Below are 23,161 nucleotides of genomic sequence, written 5' to 3' on the forward strand. Positions count from 1 at the left end.
GGGGTCAGGAGCAAGGGCAAGTGCAGCCCTTTGGCTTCCAGCAGCTGCCCTGGGGCAGGGTGGAACCAGGAGCAGCAGCAGTGCTGTTAAAAGTGAACTGATGCTTCCCAGCCCATGAGGCTGCAGGGCTGCCCCCTGTGCCCCCCAGGACTGTGGGCTCACCCCTTCCCATGCCAGCAGTTTGTGCCATGGATCAGTGCCCAGGCAGCTCCAGCCACTGCTGCTCCATTCAGGACAGTCAGTGCACAGCTGGCACTGACAGCACAGTTATTTATAGAGCAGGAATAGTCTGGACTCACCCCCAAGATTGCCAGTGCAGATGACAGAATTGCTGCATCAGCCTCCCCTGGCTGTGCAGAGCTTGGAGCTGAGACTTTTGCAAGGAAGAATCACTCCCTGCTCTGGCTCCCTTGGCATGTCTGGTGTTATGGTCAGAGCTGTCTCCAGAGAGAGATTTCAGCCTCCCCTCTGCTTTTTCCTGAACTCAGTTCCACACCAGACTCAGTGCTTCCCCCTGGTACCGGTTCACCTGGAAACACACTTGCAGAACAGAATCTCTTCAACAAAAATGAATTTATTTTTTATAGACAACTCCAGTCAGCACAGTCAGTTTTGCTTTAACATCAACACAGCCTGGGTCAAACTGAACCAGCCCCAGTGCAGTGGCTGTTAGGAAGCTGTGCTTGTTCTGCCCCTCTCCCCTGGCAGCACTCCTGTCGTTGCCGTGATCACACCCCACCTTCTGCTGAGCCTTTCTCAGTCGTTTCTGCACATCATCTCATGCCAACTCATCTCATGCCATCACCCCTTCTGCAGATCAGCATCCCCAGCAGCAGGAAGGACAGAGCCATGTGGGTACCAGGGAGTGCAGGCATGGTCAGCTCAGTCATTTTAACCCACTGTTCAAGCGAGTTTTTCCCAGGGCCACTCTGTCCTGAGTGAATCCATCACTCCTGCTCCTAAAGACTGAGAGCTGCAAGCAAACACCAGTGCTGGGAGCTGCCCAAATGCAGAAGGGAACTAAGAAGTCTAGAAGTTGACAATCAAATTTCAAACCAAACTAGTAACTTCAAGAAAATCCAAATTTCAGAACTTGGCACGACCTTTTCTGAAGTTAAATTAAAAACAACGCTCATTATTGAAGCTCCTTCACAGCTCTGCAGGACAATCCTGTCTGCCTGTCGTAGTTTGATTATGCTTAAATACTTTACAACAGTAGTTCATTTGTTCCCAAGAGCATTCCAAATACCTGAACACATTCACTAAATTCATGGTTTCACACAGCAATTATGCTCTACTGGTAATTCAGTGGCACCTGGTGCATATTGCCTTTCCCAACGTAGACTTTAAAATCTCAAATTCATAAATATTTGTATTTTAAATATCTAGTTTTACATGAATATTGGGTATTTCTAGCCTTTTTTCTTTCTGTTTCCAGGTTTAGTTCAATAAGGAAACCATTTTACATCACAATCTGATCTGACACCAACCTCACACCCCGTCACACCACAGTCTTTAAGAATCATTATTTAAAAACCTATTTCCTAAAGCAAAACTAAAAGGAGTTATGGGGAGAGTTGGACACCAGGCTTCACCCACAGGAGTTAAATAATATCTTGGCTGTTAATGAATTAGTCTGATTAATTTTTTAAGTTAACATTCACCAGTTAGGCTTTACAACATTCCGACCCTGCCCATCACGTTAACAGCTTAACCTGAGAGCCCTTAAGGCAAATCTCACTTCTCATCAAGAGATAGCTTTAAATATGAACTTTAGCAGTTGAAACTTTGAAGTAACTAAAAAAGAACCAAAAATTACGAGGAATTCACGTCTCCCCTGTCATACACACTGCGGAGCAGGTCCGTGCACGGCCCCGGGGCTCCCTCTGCCCCCCCTTCCCGGGGCCCTCTCGGGGCCGCAGCAGCCGGGGGGGTCTCGGCTCGTTTCTCTTCGGGCGCCGCCCCCTCCTGAGGAAGCCTCTCCCGAGCCCGTTTGCCAGCGGAGGGTTTGGGCAGGGTCATCTGGAAGGCGCACCAGAGCACGGTGCGGACCTTGCGGGTGGCCAAGCACAGAGCCCGGAGCGCCGCGGCCAGAGCCAGCACCACTGCGGGGAGGAAAAGAGCGCTGCCCTTAGTCCCGAGCGCTGCTGGGGCTGCCCTCACCCACACCCTGTGTCCCTTTACAGCTTTGTAAAAGCTGGGTCTGAATTTCTCAGCCCTCACACAGCGAGGTGTGCGGGTTTTAGGTTCTGAACCTTTCTGCTGCAGCTGCACCCCTGGGCTGGGGTGCTCCATGTACAAACACACCCCAATGGCACCTGAGCCTGCTGGAGCTGCCCTCACCCACACCCTGTGTGTCCCTTTACAGCTTTATAAAAGCTGGGTCTGAATTTCTCAGCCCTCACACAGCGAGGTGTGCGGGTTTTAGGCTCTGAATTTGTTACAGAACCTTCCTGCTGCAGCTGCACCCCAGTACACACACCCCAATGGCACCTGGGCCCTTTAATCCCAAGCACTGCTGGGGCTGCCCTCACCCCACACCCTGTCTGTCTGTCCCTTTACAGCTTTATAAAAGCTGGGTCTGAATTTCTCTGCCCTCACACATAGCAAGGGGTGTGGTTTTTAGGCTCTGAGTTTGTTACAGAACCTTCCTGCTGCAGCTGCACCCCTGGGCTGGGGTGCTCCATGTACAAACACACCCTAAAGGCACCTGAGCCTGCTGGGGCTGCCCTCACCCCACACCTCATCTGTCCCTTCACAGGTTTATAAAAGCTGCATCTGAATTAGGTTCTGAGTTTGTTTGAAGGTTCTGAACCTTTCTGCTGCAGCTGCACCCCTGTACACACACACCCTAATGGCACCTGGGCACTGCTGGGGCTGCCCTCGCCCCACACCCTGTGTGTCCCTTTACAGCTTTATAAAAGCTGGTCTGAATTTCTCTACCCTCACAGAGCAAGGCAGTGTGTGCTTTTTAGGTTCTGAGTGTGTTTGAAGGTTCTGAACCTTCCTGCTGCAGCTGCACCCCAGGGTTGGGGTGCTCCATGCACACACACACCCCAATGGCACCTGAGCACTGCTGGGGCTGCCCTCACCCCACACCCCGTCTGTCTGTCCCTTTACAGCTTTATAAAAGCTGCATCTGAATTTCTCTGCCCTCACAGAGAAATTCAGATTTCTCTGGTGTGTGGTTTTCAGGCTCCGAGCTTGGTGTGTGGTTTTTAGGTTCTGAGTGTGTTTGAAGGTTCTGAACCTTCCTGCAGCAGCTGCACCCCAGGGTTGGGTTGCTCTGTGCACACACACCCCAATGGCACCTGGGCCCTCCCCTTTTGGTCTGGGCAGGGTCCTTCACCTGTCCTGCCAGGAAATCCTTCCCATGGGTGAAGGAACAGCTGGTTTGGGGCACTGGGAGGAAGCACAGCTCATGTTCTGTGAATGGGTGTTGAACCACTGGGCTGTGGTCCCAGGCTGCCCAGAGCAGCTGGGGATGCCACCCCTGCAAGTGGCCAAGGTTGGACAGGGCTTGGAGCACCCTGGGACAGTGAAAGGTGTCCCTGCCCATGGTAGAGGTGGAATTGGATGAGATTTAAGGACCCTTCCCACCCAAACCATCCTGTGATTCTGTAATAAATGCTTAATATTGGATCAGATGGAATAGAAAGGTGCTGTGGAAACAAGACCTGCTCCCAAACAAACCAGAACAGCTTCAGGCCTTTCCCTCAAGAGCAAATACAGTTACTGCATCCAATAATTTACTGGTCAAAAAAATCCTCCCCAACTGCTGCTCCAGGTTCAACACCCCAAGAGAGCCATGGGAGGCAGAGGACCAAGCACCCCCTCCAGGTAAGCAATCAGACCCCACTGTGCAGCCTCCTCTCCTCTCCCAGCACAAGAACCTGCATCTCCAGCTCTGACAACTCCTTCCCAAACTACTCTGTTCTAAAGAAAATGATTTTCATGGGCTTCATCACCCCCTTCACCTTAACAAGTCTCATAATCTTCAGTCAAGGGAAAGAGAAACAAGAATGATGGGGAACAGGTGAAAAGAAAGAATGCTGCAGTGAATTTTCTGAGGTAAACATCAGAACTGCATGATGGCACACTCCAAAATAAAATAATCCCTGTAATTCAGATGGAGAAAGAACAGCAGAAGGGATCAGAAGATTCAGAAACAGCTTCTGACACAGGGTAGAGGTCAGAGTGCTGCAGGGAGCAGGAATTTACCCTGACTCCATCTCAGAGAGAAGGGAATCTGCCACTCTGCCTGTGCCCTGGTGAAAGATTAAGCTGAGTATTTGGATTATTTGGGACAGCATTAAGAATGAAAACATTCTGCCCATTGTATTTTTGTGCATCCATCCAAAATATGATTTGTAATTATGCCAGTTTAAGACAGAAGATGCTTGAAGAGGAAATCCATTTGTAAGCTAAGGCCATGTTGGTCACTTTGGGAGATACCAAGGAAGTTCTAGACAAAGAGCTGGGGGTTCATAGGAAGAGGAATATGGGGGGACAGGGAGAAGCTGTCACAGACACATTTTCTGAAAAATCCTTTCCTTAGGATTTTTTCTCCTGAGAAGCTGAGAGGCCTCAGGAACAAAATGTAAACAATGGTTATCTGCTGCTGTGGAATGCAACAGGTGCATCTGGGATTGGTCTCATGTGGTTGTTTCTAATTAATGGCCAATCACAGTCAGAGTCTGAGCCACAAGCCTTTGTTATTCATTCTTTGTTTTTCTATTCTTAGCCAGCCTTCTGATGAAATCCTTTCTTCTATTCTTTTAGTTTTAATATAATATATATCATAAAATAATAAATCAGCCTTCTGAAACATGGAGTCAGATCCTCATCTCTTCCCTCATCCCAAGAGCCCTGCAAACACCATCACAAGAAGCAAGAGGCAACAGCTTAGTAACACCTCCACTCCCTGAATGCGTTATCAAAAAAACCCACTAATTTTTATTCCTTGCTAGTTTATTCATTGACTTACCACCTCCAAATTGATTTAACCTATTTACCTCTAAAACCCAGTTTGAGCATCCCCTCAAACCTTCACCCAAACCCCACTCAGTGTACCTCTGACAAAACCCTGACACTGAAAAGCTAAAACTTGAATTACAACCCCTCACTTATCCTTACAAGATGTTCAACACCCCAGCTACCTCATCAGGGCACACCAGCCCAGCTGTACCTCTCTCATCCTGGCACCTGGGGGGGCCGTGCCGCTGCCGGCTGGAGGCGCTGACAATCTCATCCTTCCTGCGAGCCTGCACCACGTGGATGGACTCCAGGTGCTTGTCCAGGGCAGTGGAGATGTTGGCGTGGAGCGGGGAACTGCGCAGGCGCTCCATCTTCCCCAGCAGAGTCACCACCTGAGGGACAACGCACACCTTACAGGGGCTCACACTCACAGGGACATCAACTAACCAGGAGAACAGGTAAATGATCATCATTACTTCATTTTGAGAGCAGTTCATGAAGTTATAGCTGAAGGATAAGTTCTTATCTGGGATTTGTTAGAGCCGTTGTACAGCTGGGTGTGCAAAGGACAAGATCAAAGCTACAGCACCCCAGCAGTCACAACCTGAGGGACAATGCACACCTTACAGGGGCTCACACTTACAGGGAAATGAACTAACCAGGGAGAACACCTTAATTATCATCATTACTTCATTTTGAGAGCACAGAAGTTACAGGTGAAGGAGATTTAAGTTCTTACCCAGGATTTGTTATCGCCAAACCGAAAACTGGGTGTGCAAAGGACAACAGCAAAGCTACAACATCCCAGCAGTCACAACCTGGTGAACAATGCACATCTCACAGGGGCTCACACTTACAGGGAAATCAGCTAACCAGGAGAACAGGTTAATGATCATCATTACTTCATTTTGAGAGCAGTTCATGAAGTTACAGCTGAAGGAGGTTTAAGTTCTTACCCAGATTTTGTTATCACCAAATCAAAAACTGGGTGTGCAAAGGACAAGATCAAAGCTACAGCACCCCAGCAGAGTCCCAACCTGAGGGACAATGCACACCTTACAGGGGCTCACACTTACAGGGAAATTAATTAACCAGGGAGAACAGGTAAATGATCATCATTATTTCATTTTGAGAGCAGTTCATGAAGTTACAGGTGAAGGAGGTTTAAGTTGTTACCCAGGATTTGTTATCGCCAATCTGAAAACTGGGTGTGCAAAGGACAAGATCAAAGCTACAGCACCCCAGCAGAGTCACAACCTGAGGGACAATGCACACCTTACAGGGGCTCACACTTACAGGGACATCAACTAACCAAGGAGAACAGATTAAAGATCATCATTACTTCATTTTGAGAGCAGTTCATGAAGTTACAGCTGAAGGATAAGTTCTTATCTGGGATTTGTTATCTCCAAACCCAGAGTTGTTGTACAGCTGGGTGTGCAAAGGACAAGATCAAAGCTACAGCACCCCAGCAGAGTCACAACCTGAGGGACAATGCACACCTTACAGGGGCTCACACTTACAGGGAAATTAATTAACCAGGGAGAACAGGTTAATTATCATCATTACTTCATTTTGAGAGCACAGAAGTTACAGGTGAAGGAGGTTTAAGTTCTTATCCAGATTTTGTTATCGCCAAACCGAAAACTGGGTGTGCAAAGGACAACAGCAAAGCTACAGCACCCCAGCAGTCACAACCTGGTGAACAATGCACATCTCACAGGGGCTCACACTTACATGGAAATGAACTAACCAGGGAGAACACATTAATTATCATCATTACTTCATTTTGAGAGCAGTTCATGAAGTTACAGCTGAAGCAGGTTTAAATTCTTACTCAGGATTTGTTATGTCCAAACCCAAAGCTGTGGGACAGCTGGGTGTGCAAAGGACAAGAGCAAAGCTACAGCACCCCAGCAGTCACAACCTGAGGGACAATGCACACCTTACAGGGGCTCACACTTACAGGGAAATTAATTAACCAGGGAGAACAGGTTAATTATCATCATTACTTTCTTTTGAGAGCAGAGAAGTTACAGGTGAAGGAGGTTTAAGTTCTTACCCAGATTTTGTTATCACCAAATCAAAAACTGGGTGTGCAAAGGACAACAGCAAAGCTACAGCACCCCAGCAGTCACAACCTGGTGAACAATGCACACCTCACAGGGGCTCACACTCACAGGGACATCAACTAACCAGGAGAACAGGTTAATGAGCATCATTACTTCATTTTGAGAGCAATTCATGAAGTTACAGGTGAAGGAGGTTTAAGTTGTTACCCAGGATTTGTTATCACCAAATCGAAAACTGGGTGTGCAAAGGACAACAGCAAAGCTACAGCACCCCAGCAGAGTCACAACCTGAGGGACAATGCACACCTTACAGGGGCTCACACTTACAGGGAAATCAGCTAACCAGGGAGAACACATTAATTATCATCATTACTTCATTTTGAGAGCAGTTCATGAAGTTACAGCTGAAGGATAAGTTCTTATCTGGGATTTTTTATCTCCAAACCCAAAGCTGTGGTAGAGCTGGGTGTGCAAAGGACAAGAGCAAAGCTACAACACCCCCAGGTTATTGGTTAATACCAGATCTGTACATCCCTAAACAAAAGGTGTTTTCAGAACAATTTTGTTCTGAATTTTTTTTGCATTTTCCTGAATTCAGAGCATTGGGGTCCTCCCTTCTCACGGCACTGCTGCAATTTCTGGGTGAAAATCCAGATGAGGACTTTGAGCTGTGCAGGGCAGCTTGGGCCAGCAGCAGTCACAGCTGCTCTGGGAAAGGGAAACCAACACTAAGGGAGCTGAGAACAAACATTCAGAAATAATTCAGTTTGTTTAGTCCACTGAAAATATGCATTTTTGTTGTCTTATCTTACACCAGTCACATCACTTGTGGGTTTCCCAGTGGTGAGTGACTCCTCAGCCAATAAGGCTGAGAATGTGGTTACTGGTCTGCAGAAAAAGAGAAACTAAAAATCCCCAAATTGGGATGTCCCTCAATCCATGGCTACAGTTGATGTCTTAAAGGAATGAATGTGATTGTCAAGAAGATTTAACTGGATGCTCCAACTATGAAGAGTTAATCCCAGATTCAGCCAACTCAGCTTCCACTCAAACCTTTGCACCAGGGTTCCACTCTGGCCATCACCCAGATGTTTCCAGATGTTAAGAGTCCAGGTTTAACAGCCTCACTCTGCTGTTGAGCATCCTGAAAAGTACCTAACAAGGGTTTGAGGTGCTGTACCCTGAAGTTTGGTTCCTCAAATGGCTCAGCACTGTTTTGGAGGCAGTTTTGGATTACCATGGAAAGCAAGGCTGTTCTTTGGGGGTTCACAGAGCAGGAGCTTTAGTGCCCTAAGCCCATCCATGTTTTGCAGTCCATGGGCAGCACCAGGCAGGTCCTGCAGGAGGGAGCAGCCACAGCTCCAGGGATTGTTGGCAGGCAGGCCAGGCTGCTGCTCCCCCTGCTGCCCAGGGACAGCCCCAGCACCGCTGCAGCCTCCAAACCCAGCATTTCCCAGAACCCTTCCACCCCACAGCCCCTGGCAGAGGGGACAGCTTGGTTTCTGCTTCTCCTTGCCTGCAGCACCACGGCTCTGGGCTCTGGGCCTCAGCAGAGCCACAGCAGCCCCTCAGCATTCTGATGGCAGAGTTTGTGCTGCTCCTGCCCCAGCTGTCACCTCCCCAAGGACCCTGGGGCTGTTTGCCCACACAGCTCAGACTCCCCTGCCCTGCTGGGTTAAAGAGCAAACTGGTAACAGCAACTCAGGTTGAAGGTGTAAATTATCAAATAATCATTCTGCATTAAAATATACCAGACTCTCAACCAAATATGTATCTTCCAAACATTAACTAAACCTGTTTTTTTTCCCATAAAGACCTCCTCTATCAAAGTCTCCAAATCCACAGTGACCATTTCCCTGCCAAGCTGCTCTGAATGCAGCACCCCTGAGAGCTGTGCAAAGGCTCCAGGACTGGATGCTGCACATTCCTACACCAGGAACAACATCCTCCTGTAAGTGTGAGCCTCAGCCCCCTGTGCTTCCCTGGAAACAGCACCCAGGAGCTGCAGAAGCTCTACCAAGGACTGCTGAAATGCCATTCCCTGCACAGCAATGAAGAACAAAGCTATTTTGGGAAAAGCTGCTCTGATCATCTTCCCTATCTCACACTGTACTTTAAGTTCAATAGAATTTTTTTTTTAGTGCTACAACTCACTCTGGCTTGTTCCCGTAGCTGATCCACAATTAAGCGATCAACCCTTGATGGATTTGATGTCAGCCTTGGAATTGGAATGTTGTTAGTACTGGAAACCTTCTTCCCTTGGAAATTCTTAGCAAGAGCTGATTCAGTCTGCAGGAAAACAAAAGAACAACTCCCTCAGAATGTACATGCAGAGTGTGCTTCATTACAGAAACAAGAAAAAATATCAGGTTCAATTTCTTCATCAGGGTTTTGGAGATTTTTAAAGGAGACAATGAGGATTCAGGCATTTGGGATTTAACCCTCTGGTGAGACAATCACCTGCTTTAAGTGAACAACTGCTTTACTCAAAGCAGCTCAACTAAAGCCAACACACCATGTTCCAGCAGTGCTATGTCTGCTCACTCTGACTACAGCCTGTACTGGTTTTGCCTGGAAATAAAATGGAGGCAAGTCAGAATTACAGGGAAAAAAAATGACCAAACAGATGTGGATCTCACACATAAAATTCAAATAAAACTGTTTTTCAGTCAGCAATTAATCTAAGTTTTGTACAGATTAAACTACAGAAAGATTTTTTCCTAAGCACCTTGGTCCAGTGGAAAGTGTTCCTGCCTTTGGTCTTGGTCTTTAAGGTCCCTTCCAAACCAAACCATTCCAGGATTCTATATTTTATTTAGCTATCAGAAAACTATTTTGAAAACTGTTTGCAAGATTCCAAGTTTCCATCTCTTTCATCCCCTTGTTATGTCACTCTAAAACACCCAGAAGAACATAGAATTAGGTAAAACTGATTTAAAACTGCAGTTCTTGGATGGTTTCATAAGTGGTCCACTATCAACAAAAACATGGAGTACCAAGACAAGGGGGAATGGCTTCACAGAGAGAGAGCAGCTTTAGATCAGATATTAGAAATAAATTGTTCCTCACTGCACAAGTTTTCCAGAGCAGCTGTGGCTGCCCCATCCCTGAAGTGTCCAAGGCCAGGCTGGATGGAGTTTGGAGCAGCCTGGGCCAGTGGGAGGTGTCCCTGCCCATGGGACTGAGGGAGCTTTAAGGTCCCTCCCAACCCAAACCATTCTGTGATAAACTGAATTTCTCCCACCATGACTCATGCCAGGCTTTTCTGTCTTGCACTTTCCATGCACCCCAGACACCACCTCCCCTCCTCCTTCAGCTGGGCTCACTCTCTTCCTCAACCCCTCTATACAAAGCAACTCCTGGCTTTTGTCAGGAAACACCACCAAAAAAACCCCCATTACATCTTCTTGGAATTGGTTTCTTTGCAGGGGTTGGCACAGGAGAACTCCCCAAGGCCCCACTATTGCCAGGTGACATTTGGCCCAGCTCACCCCACAGATAACCACAGGTATTGAAATTCAAACCCCATCTCAGCTGGTGAAATGAAAGCAGGTTTTCCTACAGACCTGCTTTTAGCAGGGCTCCACACAGCACTACCTGAGCCTTTTACTGCAAGGGTTTTAATTAAATGACCCTTCCCTGGGGAAAAAAAACAAAGAACCCCTTCAAATACACCTTAGGTTTAAATCTTCAGGGGAACAGGAGGTAGGAATTCAGTATAGCTTCTAAAAAATAGAATTTAAAGAATTCAAGTTTAGTTTCAATTCAAAACATATTTACTGGTTTTGCTTCCATAGTTCCAGAGGCACTGTATTTATTGTAATAATAAAAAGGGTATAGAACATGTTTGTTCCTCATGAACACACCTTCCCCAGCCCTGGGACTGGAAGAACCCCTGAACTCCTGCTTTTAGTACAGCATTCCATACAACACCAGCTGTGCTTCCAGCCAGGCTACAAATCTCCACACCTTTCACTTTCTGTCCCAAAACAAATGTCTAACTCGGAAGTCCCATCAAGCACTTCAACCTCTCCCAGCAGAACAACCCATGATCTGTGACTGCACTGAGCAGGATGAGATCTACATCAAATCTGTGCTGTTTTTCTAGTTTGGTTTTCTTACCTTCTTCCTTTCTTTCTCCAAAGCTCTCCACTGCTCATAACACTCCTCCAGTCTCACGTGCAGCTCGCTGGCAGGCCCACTGCGACTTTTCACTTGCTTTTGAAATCCAAATGCTGACACAAAGCCAGAAAGGGCATTGTCACCATACATCTTCTCTGTGAAGCAGGGGTAGAGGCGTTTGAGATCATCCTGGGAGAACAAGGTGTGAGGCTCCACCAGGGGCACCACGGAGCGGCCCAGGAGGTGAGCAGATCTCATGGGGAAGGTGCTGGGGCCCAGCTGCCGGTTCCTCCTGAAGTCACCAACCACGCAGTTGGGAATGCCTGGAGCCTGCAGGCAGCTCCCAGCACCGATGGCACTGGTGTCCCCATTCCCTGCCCCCAGATGCAGCTGCCCCTGAGACTCCAGTAACTCCTGGTACATGTCCTGGAACACCCCATCTGCCTGGTTCTGCCCTTCCAGATCGCAGTGCTCGCTCTGTGCCTTCAGCTGGAAACGCTGCTTGTTCAGATTGTCAATGATCCCCAACTGCTGAGCCAAGTAACTGTCACAGAATCCATTGGGCTGCTTCAGCTTCTTCTCACTGAGGTACTCGAGGAGATTCTCTTCCCCACCCCTAACCAGGGCTTCCATGCACGCAGCTGCCCGAGCTCGTTCTGCAGTGCTGTAGCCAAAGTCAAGGCTGGAGAGGAATGGGCTGTCCTGACAGTACTTGTGAAGTAAATTACTATTTAAAGGCAAATTTGAAGATGGCAACTGAAAAACATCATTAGAATGACGAGAGCTTTTTGGAAATGCAGTTGACTGATTATTCAGTTTCAACAAAGGATTTGGATTCTGGAAAGGGCCAGAGGTTGTGGGTTTGGTTTGGATGTTCATCCACGCTGGCCTGGCACTAGAGCCTGCTGAGGGGACTGCTGCACTGGGCAACAGTGGGAGTGATTTATAGAATTCAGGATTCTGAAGATCGGCCTTGGAAAACTGCTGCTTTTCCACACCATTATTGCCTGGACAAGCTGCAAAAGATTTTAGTCCATATTCAAATTTTTGCCCAAAATCAGTGCCGAAGGAAGATTCGCTTGCAAATTGTTTTTCTGATACAAGTCCTACAGACTTGGGAAATGTAAAGTCGTGCTGATCTGAAATTGTATCTTCAAATTTTTTCTGAGTTCCTGATTTCACTTGAAATAATTTAGCGTAGGGCTCTGCATCCAGAGATGGTGCCTCAGGGGTTCCATTTACCAGCTTTCTATTTTCTTGGAGGCTACAACTGGTGCCCTTGTTGGGCTTTGCTTTACCAGCATGAGAATATTCAGTGTACCTGGTAAAATCTGTGTTCTCATTGTACCTGTGACACTGAGGAAGGAATGGTTCAGCCCGCTTTGGGTGCACCTGTGCCTCTGCTCCTTTGGGACACACCTTCTCCCTTCCAAAAGAATAAGCATCAGCTCCCGAGTCTTTGATTGCTTCTGAGTACCCAGCCTGGGCTGCAAAGGTGTTTTTCAGGTAGGGGTAGTTCTGATAGACAGCTGCTGTCTTCACACTCTCATTAGCCTGCAAGGAGCAGCCATTGGCACGCTCACTCCTGGCAGAGTACAAGCTCTGCTCTTCCAGGTCCACGCCGGCAAAGCCGCGGTAGCAATCGTCAGCTTTCTGCTGTGCCACCAGGGTGGGGCTCTGCAGGAACTGCTTGTCAGCACCAGGGAGGGGCTCAGAGCCATAGAAACCCTGCTGGGGCACTGCTCCAACCACTGCCCTCCTGCCTTCTGGCAGCAGCTCATGGTGCTCCATTCTGCTCGTGCTCACCGGCCACACTGACTTCAGGGTGGGAGGGCAGCTCCTTGGAAACAACAAACACCTGGTTAGACACTGATCTGTGCTGCTGCTCTTCATTCCCATACACAAAACAAGGTTTAACAAACAAATTATTCCCAAATTCTTTCTCTCAAATGATTCCAAGATGTCTGACTTCAGCTTCTTCCCAGTCCTGTCATCCTCAGTTTCCCATATCTAGCGGAGAAAACTGATTCTGCCTTGTCTGAACACACCAGCACAGCTCAGGAGCTATGGACAGGCCTTCAAGCTGCACACATCAAACCCTGGTCTGTCAGTCTGTCCATCATCACCAAAATACTCCTGGTTCAGCACCAAGCTCAGGCACCCACACTGCCCTCAGTGTTCCAAAGCCATGTCCCAGCACTCCAGAGGAAATGATTCTCTCTCACCTCCCTTGTGCTTCCTGCAGGGAAAGCCAGAGGCAGCATCCCAGCACACTTCATTTCTTTCCACTACCCAGCATGAATGAACCATCAATCCCTGACTGCCAAGAGCTGTAAACAGACTTAGTAAAGGGGAAAAGTTCCTGGAAGCCATTGCAGGCCAGATCTGGGAGTGCTGAACCAGCCCTGCCTGCCCATAGCAAAGGAATTAATGAGGTTTTAGTGATATCAAGACTGACTCTGAAGTTTTCCCTGATTTCAGCCACATAAGAGAAATCACTGGAATTGTTTGGGAAGGCAGAAAGGAAAGCAGTGCCTGGCTTGGGAACCTGAGACTGGGCTCCCTGTTCTGTCTCTTAGATCTGGAAAAGACAGAGAGCTCTGGAAGTTCATGGGGATGCTGGACCTGCCCCTTCAGTTCAGGTTGTTATGACTGTGGAATTGTCTCTTCCTGTGCAGGAACAGAGGCAAAATAAACCTGACATTTAGAAACAAATATTGCTTAGGTAGCACTAACAGCAAGAAACATTAATTTTGCATGGAATTTTCTCCTGCCAGTTCAGACAAATGTGAAGGAGTTTGTGCTTTGTGTATTTTTTCTGTGAATTGACATTAATTAAGAAAGAAACCTAAAGTTTGAATTGAGTCTTGATTAAAACAAAACAACAGACCAAGGGGATTCATCTGAACACAGCATGTCCACAACACTTGTTAAGATCTTATTAAAAAAATGCCAATTAACAAGTTCTGTAAATATCAGAGAGCTGCCATGCAATCTAAGTGCTTTGGGAAAAGCTTCCAATTATCCCAAGGAAAATGTTGGAGGATGAGGGAAAGGGAGAGAAAGGGAAAGGGAGAGAAAGGGAAAGGGAGGGAAAGGGAAAGGGAGAGAAAAGGGAGAGAAAGGGAAGGGAAGAAAGAAAGGGAGAGAAAAGGGAAAGGGAGAGAAAAGGGAAAGGGAGAGAAAAGGGAAAGGGAGAGAAAAGGGAAAGGGAGAGAAAAGGGAAAGGGAGAGAAAAGGGAAAGGGAGGGAAAAGGAAAGGGAGGGAAAGGGAAAGGGAGGGAAAGGGAAAGGGAGGGAAAGGGAAAGGGAGGGAAAAGGAAAGGGAGGGAAAAGGGAAAGGGAGGGAAAAGGGAAAGGGAGGGAAAAGGGAAAGGGAGGGAAAAGGAAAGGAGAGCAGGGGGCCTGGCCAGCAGCAGATGGAGCTGACCCAGGAGCACAGAGAGATCACAGAGGAGTTTCTGTCACCTGCACCTCACTCACCCCTCAGCAAAGCACGGCTGTGGTTTGTCTTGTTCCTCCAGGATGTTTGACACCAGTCCATACAAATCAGTTTCACTGCCATAATCATTCCTTTCGGGCTGAATCCTGAAAACCAACTGGGTGTTAATAAAAAGAATTCCTTCATTTCAAGTACTTCCTATGTTAAATTAAATAGAAAAATAGAATCCATCTAGTCCAACACACCCACACTCACTCCCTGTCAGGGATGACTACCTGGACTTCAGGTTCATCTGAGGAGCAGCAGGCTGCTTGGTGTCATCTGTACACGTAGACCAAGGGGGGTACAAAAGGGAAGGGTCCATGGGTGCAGAGTACTCTGATGTTGAAAGGGAAGAACTGTAGGCCTGAGGTAACTCCACATTTTCTTCATTCTGCATTGAATGTACAATAAAAGCATTTATTTAACATGAAACACATCAAACTGTCATTTTGTCATTGTACATGGTTGTAACTAACTCTGGAAGGAACCAGCACATGAGAAGTCAGCAAACCACACACTTGGAATAGAACTTATTTCAGGCCATGGTAATGTCTTCAAGGAGAATTCTCAGAATTCTCAAGCAGAACTCTCTGTCCCTTCCCTTGCCCTCTGTTGCAGATGGAAGCTGATGGATCATTCTCACCTTTCACCCCTCTTTTGAGCACAAACAGATGCTCTCAGGTGTGCTCAACTGGTGTTGCTTAAGGCTTATGGAAACTTTCATATTTTATATCCTGCCTGGCAATTGTTTAAGAAGGTGCTGGAGCTGCACATCACAACTTCTGTGTTCTGTGTGTCCTGAGCTGAGCTTTGCTGGAAACTGAGTAGGGGACACCTCCCCAGGCACCCAGAGACCCCCCAAAAAGGCCCAGGCAGGCACAGTAACAAGGATTGGACTTGTAAGATGCTTTCTTCTATCCCACCAGACACCAGGAGCTGTTTGCATTTGAATGGGAGAATCCACACATGGGGCCAAACCTCAATTATGCTGCACCCACAGGGATTTAAGAACAGCTCAAGGTTTTTGGAAAACAATGTAAAACTGTGTATTCTTGAGACTGGAATGGGAGGCAACACAAAAAGAATAGTGAAGAAATATGATCCACAGTGTGCATCCACAGATCAGCCTCCCCCAGGACAAGCCAAAAAAGGAACACACCAGGAAATTATTGGCAAATAGACTTCTCTCATTGCCATGGCAGAATGGGTATCAATAATAATTGGTAATAACTGATACATTTCTTGGGGGCCTGAAGCTTTTCCCTGCCAAATCACCCAGGCTGAGGCACACAATACCAACAGGTGTGTCAGCAAACTGCCCTGCTTCTGGCCAGGACAGGGTTAATTTTTGCAGCAGCTGGGAAGGGGACCCAGAACTTATTGCCTGGGCTGGGGGAAAGGGGCTCTTTGGGGATCCTTCCAGTCAATAAAACCTGGAGGGAGCCATCCAGAATAACTGGAAACTTTTCCATTTGAATCCCTCCCTGTGCCCTCTCCATGAGTGCTGTTGCTGTTACCTCCCCTTTTCCTCTCTCATTGCTGCTCCCAGTAAATTGTTCTTAGCTCAGCCTGTGATCTTTGCTTTTTGTGCCTCCAATTCTCCTCTCCCCTGTGCCACAGCAGGGAGGGCAAGGGGAGGGATTGGATCAGTGTGGGGTTTGGAGAATCTCAGTGGGAGGGGCCATTCCCAAACCAGGCACCCTACAAACCTGACACACAAAGGGTTGGGTTAACAGATCTGCCCAGATTTGCTGGAAACAAAGGATCCAAGCATTTGTTGGAGTGGATATGGAGCACCAGGCTCTGGGGAAGCTGAACAGTACAGTGGAGTGTTAAAACCACACTGGAAACAGTGAGGGTGGGACCTTCAAATATTGGGATCTGTATTTAGTGATCAGTGAACACCTGAGGCTGCACCAATCCAGCTGGGGCTGCCAGCAAAACCTCCATGTCTCACAGAATAATAAAGGACAAAACAAAGAGGGTCAGAACAACACCTCAACCCAGAGATAAACTCAGTCCTTTTGACATCTGTACAGCAGACCTTATCAGGTATCCACATCCTGTGAATATCTGGGTCAAGAGCACTGGTGTAATTATTTTATCTCCCCAAGGAGAGTTTTGTCCTCTATCAACAAGTACTTCCACTGCAGAAATCAAACTGATCTGGACCTTCCTGTTGATGACATCAGGTCTAAGACCACAGAACAATGAGGCACTAAAGGAACACAGGTAAGGACCACACCAGGTTCATTTCACAACACACTCAGCTGGGAATTTCAAGGAGTAGAGCTGTGGAAGCACCATTGAGGACTGAAAAACCTTCAGGGCAAGGGGAGAAATCACCTCCTCTGGACCTTTGGGACTAAGAAAGTTAAAAAGTAACTCCATGAACTGTGCCTGGGAAGAAGGCCTGTCTAACACAGAACTTGAATGCCCTCCAGGGGTAGCAGCAATTCCAACTGCAGGAATTGTTTTAGACAAACACAATTGCACAGAGCAGGATTGCAGAGACAGTGCCAGATGCCAAACTTGCTGTAATGTTGGTATAATTTGACACTGGTTAGGATTCTAACTGTGACATGTTTCCCTGAATTGCCCTAACCTTTCTGAATATTAAACTTACATATGTTTAATGTAAGTTACATTAAACTTACTTATAGATTACATATGTAATCCTTTTGTTGTCTCTTGTCCAGTCAAAGATGGTAACAGGAAACCAATTGTACAATGGTTTAAGTAGAATTGAAGAGAATTTAAATTATTAATTAATGATACAACTAGATGGGAATCTGACAACACACACTGTCTAAAATTTCCTTTGATGCATGAGGAGGGTGAAGGTAAATATTGCTGAGGTAGAGGAGATAAAGCAGTAGCAGAAGGCCACAGGATACAAGTAAAGGTAAAAGGAAACCCCTGACCATTAACACCTCCCAAAGCACCCCAAATCTGGGAAATCAGCCTGCATGGAATTAAGGAAGCAGGGAAACAACATTGACTATTTAACATTGACTGTACTTAAAACTGTAGAATATAATATTCATGCTTTTATTGCTCTAGATCTGATCAATAATGGAACCACAAGGCATCCAACAGGACACAGAGCATGGACCCATTAAGAAAGAAACCACAGGTGTCAGCACCTGTGCAGCACATGGACAACAAGGAAATACAACTGAAATTCAAGATTTCTGCCTGGATAGGGAACAGAACATCTGTAAGTTTGAAATTCCACCAGTGATTAATATAAAAATGATACTCAGACACATGAGTAAAAGGTGGGTATAAAAATATGTATATAGAAATAGATAATTAATTAAATCACATATTAATTTTTGTGTTTGTAAATTTACCCAGCTTGGAGATTCCAACTATTCAACCCCCAATAGCTTCCTTTAAACTACTAAGAAACCCCAATATCTTAATTTCAACTGTACAACCCAGCCCTATGGGTATGAGCCTTGTGCTGGTATAGAAATTGCTACAATGTAAAAATTTGCAAAGGCACTTTAAAGCAGCTAAAAAGAATAGCAGAAACGCTTCACTATGAACCATGACCCTAAAGAAATCCATCAGGTGATGGAATGAGCAAATAAAGATGGGGATCACCACAGGTGGGATGTTTTATTTAAGGCTGCACAAACTCAGTGGCTGCATTAGGCAGGATCTGTGCATTAGACAGGCAGGTTTATGCAAACTTCAATGTCTAAATTTTCTTGCTTTTTACTCTTTGGAGTGCTGGGAAACTTCCCTGGGCACCATGCACAGAATAAACAACATCTCCTTTCTCAACCTGACCCTTCCTCTACACTTAGAAAGTTCTTAAAACCAGCAACAATGTTAGCCCAAAACATCTGCTCCAGTTTCTGCTGGTTGATCCCTGCCAGGAGTCAGGAACTGGATCCCTTTTCTCCCCATCATTCCAGAGTGTTAAGGTACTGAAATAAACTTACAGCAAACTGATTTCTTGAGGAAAGGTATTATATCCTGATTAAATGACAAGGAACATCTTTATCTTTATATCCTGATTAAGTGAAAAGGAACATCTTTACCTTATCTGTTTGGTTTAGACACAATATGCCTTCTTAGCTCTCAGTAAGTGGAACAATAAATGGTGTTTTTGCAGGGTTAAATGTTAAAGACTCTCAATACATTCCTTTGTGGAGCAGAGCAGTCTGACAAAATAACAAGTCCTGGATGGAAGAAGTAGCAAGTCTGGTCTTGAAGGTGCTGGGAATGAATTTTCATTTGAGTCTTTCACCTCAGTGAAAGTTTATGGCTACAAAAGGCAAAAATTCCAAGAGAGAGCTGACAAATTTCACTGTCCTGGCACTTTCTGCTGCTCAGACTGAGAACTGGTGCATACAAACTCTTGGACTACAGGAATGTCTGAGGCAACAGCCAAAGTTCTTCTTCTTACCCATTCTCCAGTTTTCCTAAAAGAGTTGTTTGCTCCTCACTCTACCTACATAAGAACAATTACCATGAACATTTCACCAGAATAATGTGAAATACCATTTTAACAAACATCCCCACAGCTTCATCAGTAGAAAAGCCATTGTCCCCCCTGATGGAAGTTACAACAAGGAGGATTTATTACAATTACACCAAACTCTGTGATTTATGTTCAACCACTTTAGAAACATCTCCTGATAATTTTGTTCACAAGCAACCCAGACTCTTCCAGAGCTATAAAAAGAATCAATAAGGCAGCAAACCTGTGATTTGTAGCAGCCATAGAGCGAGGCAGAGCCCGGCAGGGCGGTGCTGAACACGTCCGTGGGCCGCCCGCCCCCTTCCGCACTGCCCCAGCAGCGGCCGCCGCCTCGGAACGCCACGTTGGGCTGCGGGGACAGCGACAGGGGCGTCAGGACACACGGAATGGCATGTGGGGACAGGGAGAGGGACATCAGGACACACGGAATGGCATGTGGGGACAGAGAGAGGGACATCAGGACACACGGAATGGCATGAGGGGACAGAGAGAGGGACATCAGGACACATGGAATGGGATGTGGGGACATCAGAGCACACAGAATGGCATGAGGGGACAGGGACATCAGGACACACGGAATGGCATGAGGGGACATCAGAGCACACAGAATGGCATGAGGGGACAGAGAGAGGGACATCAGGACACATGGAATGGCATGTGGGGACAGGGAGAGGGACATCAGAACACACAGAATGACATCAGGGGACAGAGAGAGGGACATCAGGACACACAGAATGGCATGTGGGGACAGGGAGAGGGACATCAGGACACATGGAATGGCATGAGGGGACAGAGAGAGGGACATTAGGACACAGAATGGCATGTGGGGACATCAGAGCACACAGAATGGCCTCAGAACGCCACATGGGGCTGCGGGGACAGGGACATCAGAACACACAGAATGGCATGAGGGGACAGGGACATCAGAGCACACAGAGGGGGATGAGGGGACAGGGACATCAGGACACACAGAATGGCATGAGGGAATGTAGGGGACAGGAACAGGACAGGGATATCAGAACACACAGAATGGCCTCAGAACACCACGTTGGGCTGTAGGGACAGGGACATCAGGACACAGAGAATGGCATGTGGGGACATCAGAGGACACAGAATGGCATGAGGGGACAGGGATATCAGGACAGACAGAATGGCATGTGGGGACAGGGAGAGGGACATCAGAACACACACAGGGGCATGTGGGGCTGTGGGGACAGGGACATCAGAACACACAGAATGGCATTTGGGGCTGTGGGGACAGGAACAGGACAGGGACATCAGGACACACAGAATGGCACATGAGGCTGTGGGGACAAGGACACCAGAATGCAAGGAATGGCATGAGGGTCTGTGGGGACAGGGAAAGGACAGGGACATCAGGACACACAGAATGGCACATGGGGCTGTGGGGACAGGGACATCAGCACACAGAGTCAATTACACACAGACACAATTATAAACAGCTGACAGTCATGGATTTTACACCAATGTTAACGTCCTTAACACTTCTAATTTACTGCTGGATTCTGTCCCATCTGAGTTTTCAAGGATTGTAAAACACTTTGCTATTTACTCTAAAGGAAAAGCTGGACCTGCCAAAGCCAAGAAACTCCAAAGGTGTTCAGAGACAGAGGAGTGCAGACCAAGAGGAAATCAGAACTCTCCCAACATCAGAGCCACCACAGGGGAATATCAGACACAGAGGAATGCTCACAGAATCATGGAGTGGTTGGAAGAGACATTAAAGCTCATCCAGTTGCAGCCATGGGCAGGGATCCCTTCCTCCCACAGCAGCAGAGGAGTTCTCCAGCCTTCCTTCACACATTCCTAGACACCTCTGGCCCTTCCACCACTGCTCCCAAACACTGCTTAAGTTATATGAAAGCATGGATGTGCATTTCCAGTTGATGGGAGCTGGAAATTTCCCATAACACACACTCTGAGAGCTGTGGTAGGAATCTGTTCCATCCTATAACTATGGGAAAAACAATTCCAACCAGAGGGACACCCTTCCAAGTGCCAGAAACCACAGGATAGCAAGAGCTGAGAACAAACAACAGCTGTGCACTCTTCTCCTCTTCTCCCAAGGGTGAGGCACACAAGGAAAAGCTGAACTGGTGAGCTAAACCCCCTTTTAGCCAACAAATTAAAAAAGTGACGTTATTGGCATTTTACCACAGCAGCTCATTTGGGATGATGAATAAATTCAGAAGAATCAAAGTTACCCAGGGATCAGAGTTCAGAATAAGCTCTAGAAACCCATCATTCTGCAGCAACCAAGTGATCTTCATGGTAGTTCACACCACTTTTATATCCTGGTGTTATTTGGTGTTTTTCTGGTACATTTTCCAAATAAGTGAACACACTGAGTTATTGCAGAGCTCGGCTATATATCCTGACCTAACTGTGCCATATTTTCTCCTCAGAGATTGCCATTCACAGGGACACCTAACACGGCGACCCCACAGAACAAGGGCAAACTTGTAGTGCCACAAACAACCCTAAGACACCCCATACCCACACTTTCTTCCTTTTTCCACAAACAGGTATTTTTCAGGATGCTGAGGGCTATTTCCCCCACAGCCCTGAGCTCCGTGCCTCACACCTACTCCCACACAAGAGGGCGCCGCATCCCAGAGGGGACAACGGGGCTCGGACACCCACCGCGGTCGGGCCTCGGTGCCTAAGGGGTCAAGCCTAAGACAAGCGTGGCGGCCCGCTGGGTGTGTGACGGGTGAAGGGCGCACAGCGAACCCCGGTGCCCGTGTCGCTCCCTGTACCGTTCCCGTCCCTCACCTCCATGGCTCCGGGCTGCTCTCGGCGCGGGCCCGCGCGGGGCGGCCTGAGGCGAATTCCGGCCGTTGTCCTCGCGCCGGCCCAACGGCCGCCCCACCCCGCGCGCCCCCGCCCATTGGCCAGCGCCCGACGCCCTCGGCCAATCAGCGCCCGCGAGGCCGCCTCGCACCTCCCCGCGCAACGTGAGCGGCTCTGCGGGCCATGCGGTGACAGCCGCCCGGCGAGCGCGGCGCTGCGCAGCGATTGGCCCCGCCCGCAGGTACGCAGCCAATGGGAAAACGGCTCGCTCGTGCCTCCCGCCAATGAGCGGCCGCGGAGGCGCCGCTCGCCCGGAGACAGCGCCCTGAGCGCCCCCTCGGACCTGTCACCGTCCCGATGGTGTCACCTCCGGGCGTGTCACCCCCTGGACCTGTCACCCGACCCTGTCACCTCCAGACCCTGTCACCGCCCCGATCCTGTCACCCTCGGGCCCTGTCACCTCCTCGACCCTGTCACCCCCAGGCCCTATCACCCACACAGACCCTGTCACACCCTGGACCCTGTCACCTCCCCAACCCTGTCAGCCCCGGACCCTGTCACCTTCCCGACCCTGTCACCACCAAGCCCTGTGACCCCTGGGCCCTGTCACCTCTCTGACCTTGTCACCGTACCGACCCTGTCACCTCCAGACCCTGCCACCCCTCTGGCCTCTGTCCCCTGTCACCCCTGGGCCCTGTACCTCCCCCAGCCCTGTCACTCCTGGGTCGTGTCACCCTCAGGTCCTGTCACCTCTGGGTCTTGTCACCCCCCAGGCCCTCTCACCCCTGGTTCCAATCACTCTCAAGCCTGTCACCCCCCTCACACCCCATCACTGCCTTGGGCCCTGTCACCCCCCAGACCCTGTCACCCCTGTCCCTGTCCCTCAGCCACCCTCAGCTGCTGGGCCAGGGGAGCTGTGGGCCAGCCAGGGGACTGCCACCCATGGCTGTGACCCCAGACTCTGCACACACCTGTAAAGGTACACAAACCAAGGATTTCCTCAGTTTTGAGCTGTAATTTTCCTGTTTAATTAGTGCACCAAGATTAGATAACCTGGGTTGAGATGGCTGAGACTCTGCTGTGAGGGCGGCAGCTCATGTGGTGACAGTGACACCCAGAGCAGCTCCTGGATGGTGGGACAGCCCTTCCATGGCAGCCCTGACCAGGTTTCCTTTCCTCAGCCCTGCTCATCTC

At 48.2% G+C, this 23,161-nt stretch overlaps 1 protein-coding gene across 2 annotated transcripts; it reads right to left on the reverse strand.

The window, feature by feature from the left end:
* Positions 1 to 532: 532 nt before the first annotated feature.
* On the reverse strand, positions 533 to 22,033 carry MEIOC (meiosis specific with coiled-coil domain). 2 transcript variants are annotated; one of them, XM_064733435.1, is made up of 8 exons: positions 21,818 to 21,932; positions 19,377 to 19,502; positions 14,889 to 15,046; positions 14,655 to 14,759; positions 11,172 to 13,011; positions 9,204 to 9,338; positions 5,189 to 5,369; positions 533 to 2,105 (listed from the first exon to the last, which is right to left on the reverse strand). In XM_064733435.1, the coding sequence occupies exons 3-8, from the start codon at positions 14,975 to 14,977 to the stop codon at positions 1,816 to 1,818; spliced, it is 2,640 nt and encodes an 879-aa protein (XP_064589505.1). In that variant the 5' UTR covers positions 14,978 to 15,046; positions 19,377 to 19,502; positions 21,818 to 21,932; the 3' UTR covers positions 533 to 1,815. The 2 variants fall into 2 exon arrangements, with proteins under 2 accessions (XP_064589505.1, XP_064589504.1); XM_064733434.1 differs by lacking the exon at positions 21,818 to 21,932 and adding an exon at positions 21,950 to 22,033 and having other exon boundaries at positions 534 to 2,105.
* Positions 22,034 to 23,161: the final 1,128 nt, after the last annotated feature.

The sequence above is a fragment of the Zonotrichia leucophrys genome, chromosome 27, assembly GCF_028769735.1.
Source record: "Zonotrichia leucophrys gambelii isolate GWCS_2022_RI chromosome 27, RI_Zleu_2.0, whole genome shotgun sequence".
Lineage (NCBI taxonomy): Eukaryota > Metazoa > Chordata > Aves > Passeriformes > Passerellidae > Zonotrichia > Zonotrichia leucophrys.

Bases quoted from the DNA above. Each gene is read 5' to 3' on its own strand.
- MEIOC (XM_064733434.1), bottom strand. The intron at 14,760-14,888 runs GTAGTCATCCCT...GTTGGTTTTCAG, and splicing joins CAGATGAACCTGAAGTCCAG to GATTCAGCCCGAAAGGAATG. The intron at 9,339-11,171 runs GTAAGAAAACCA...GTTTTCCTGCAG, and splicing joins TGGAGAAAGAAAGGAAGAAG to ACTGAATCAGCTCTTGCTAA.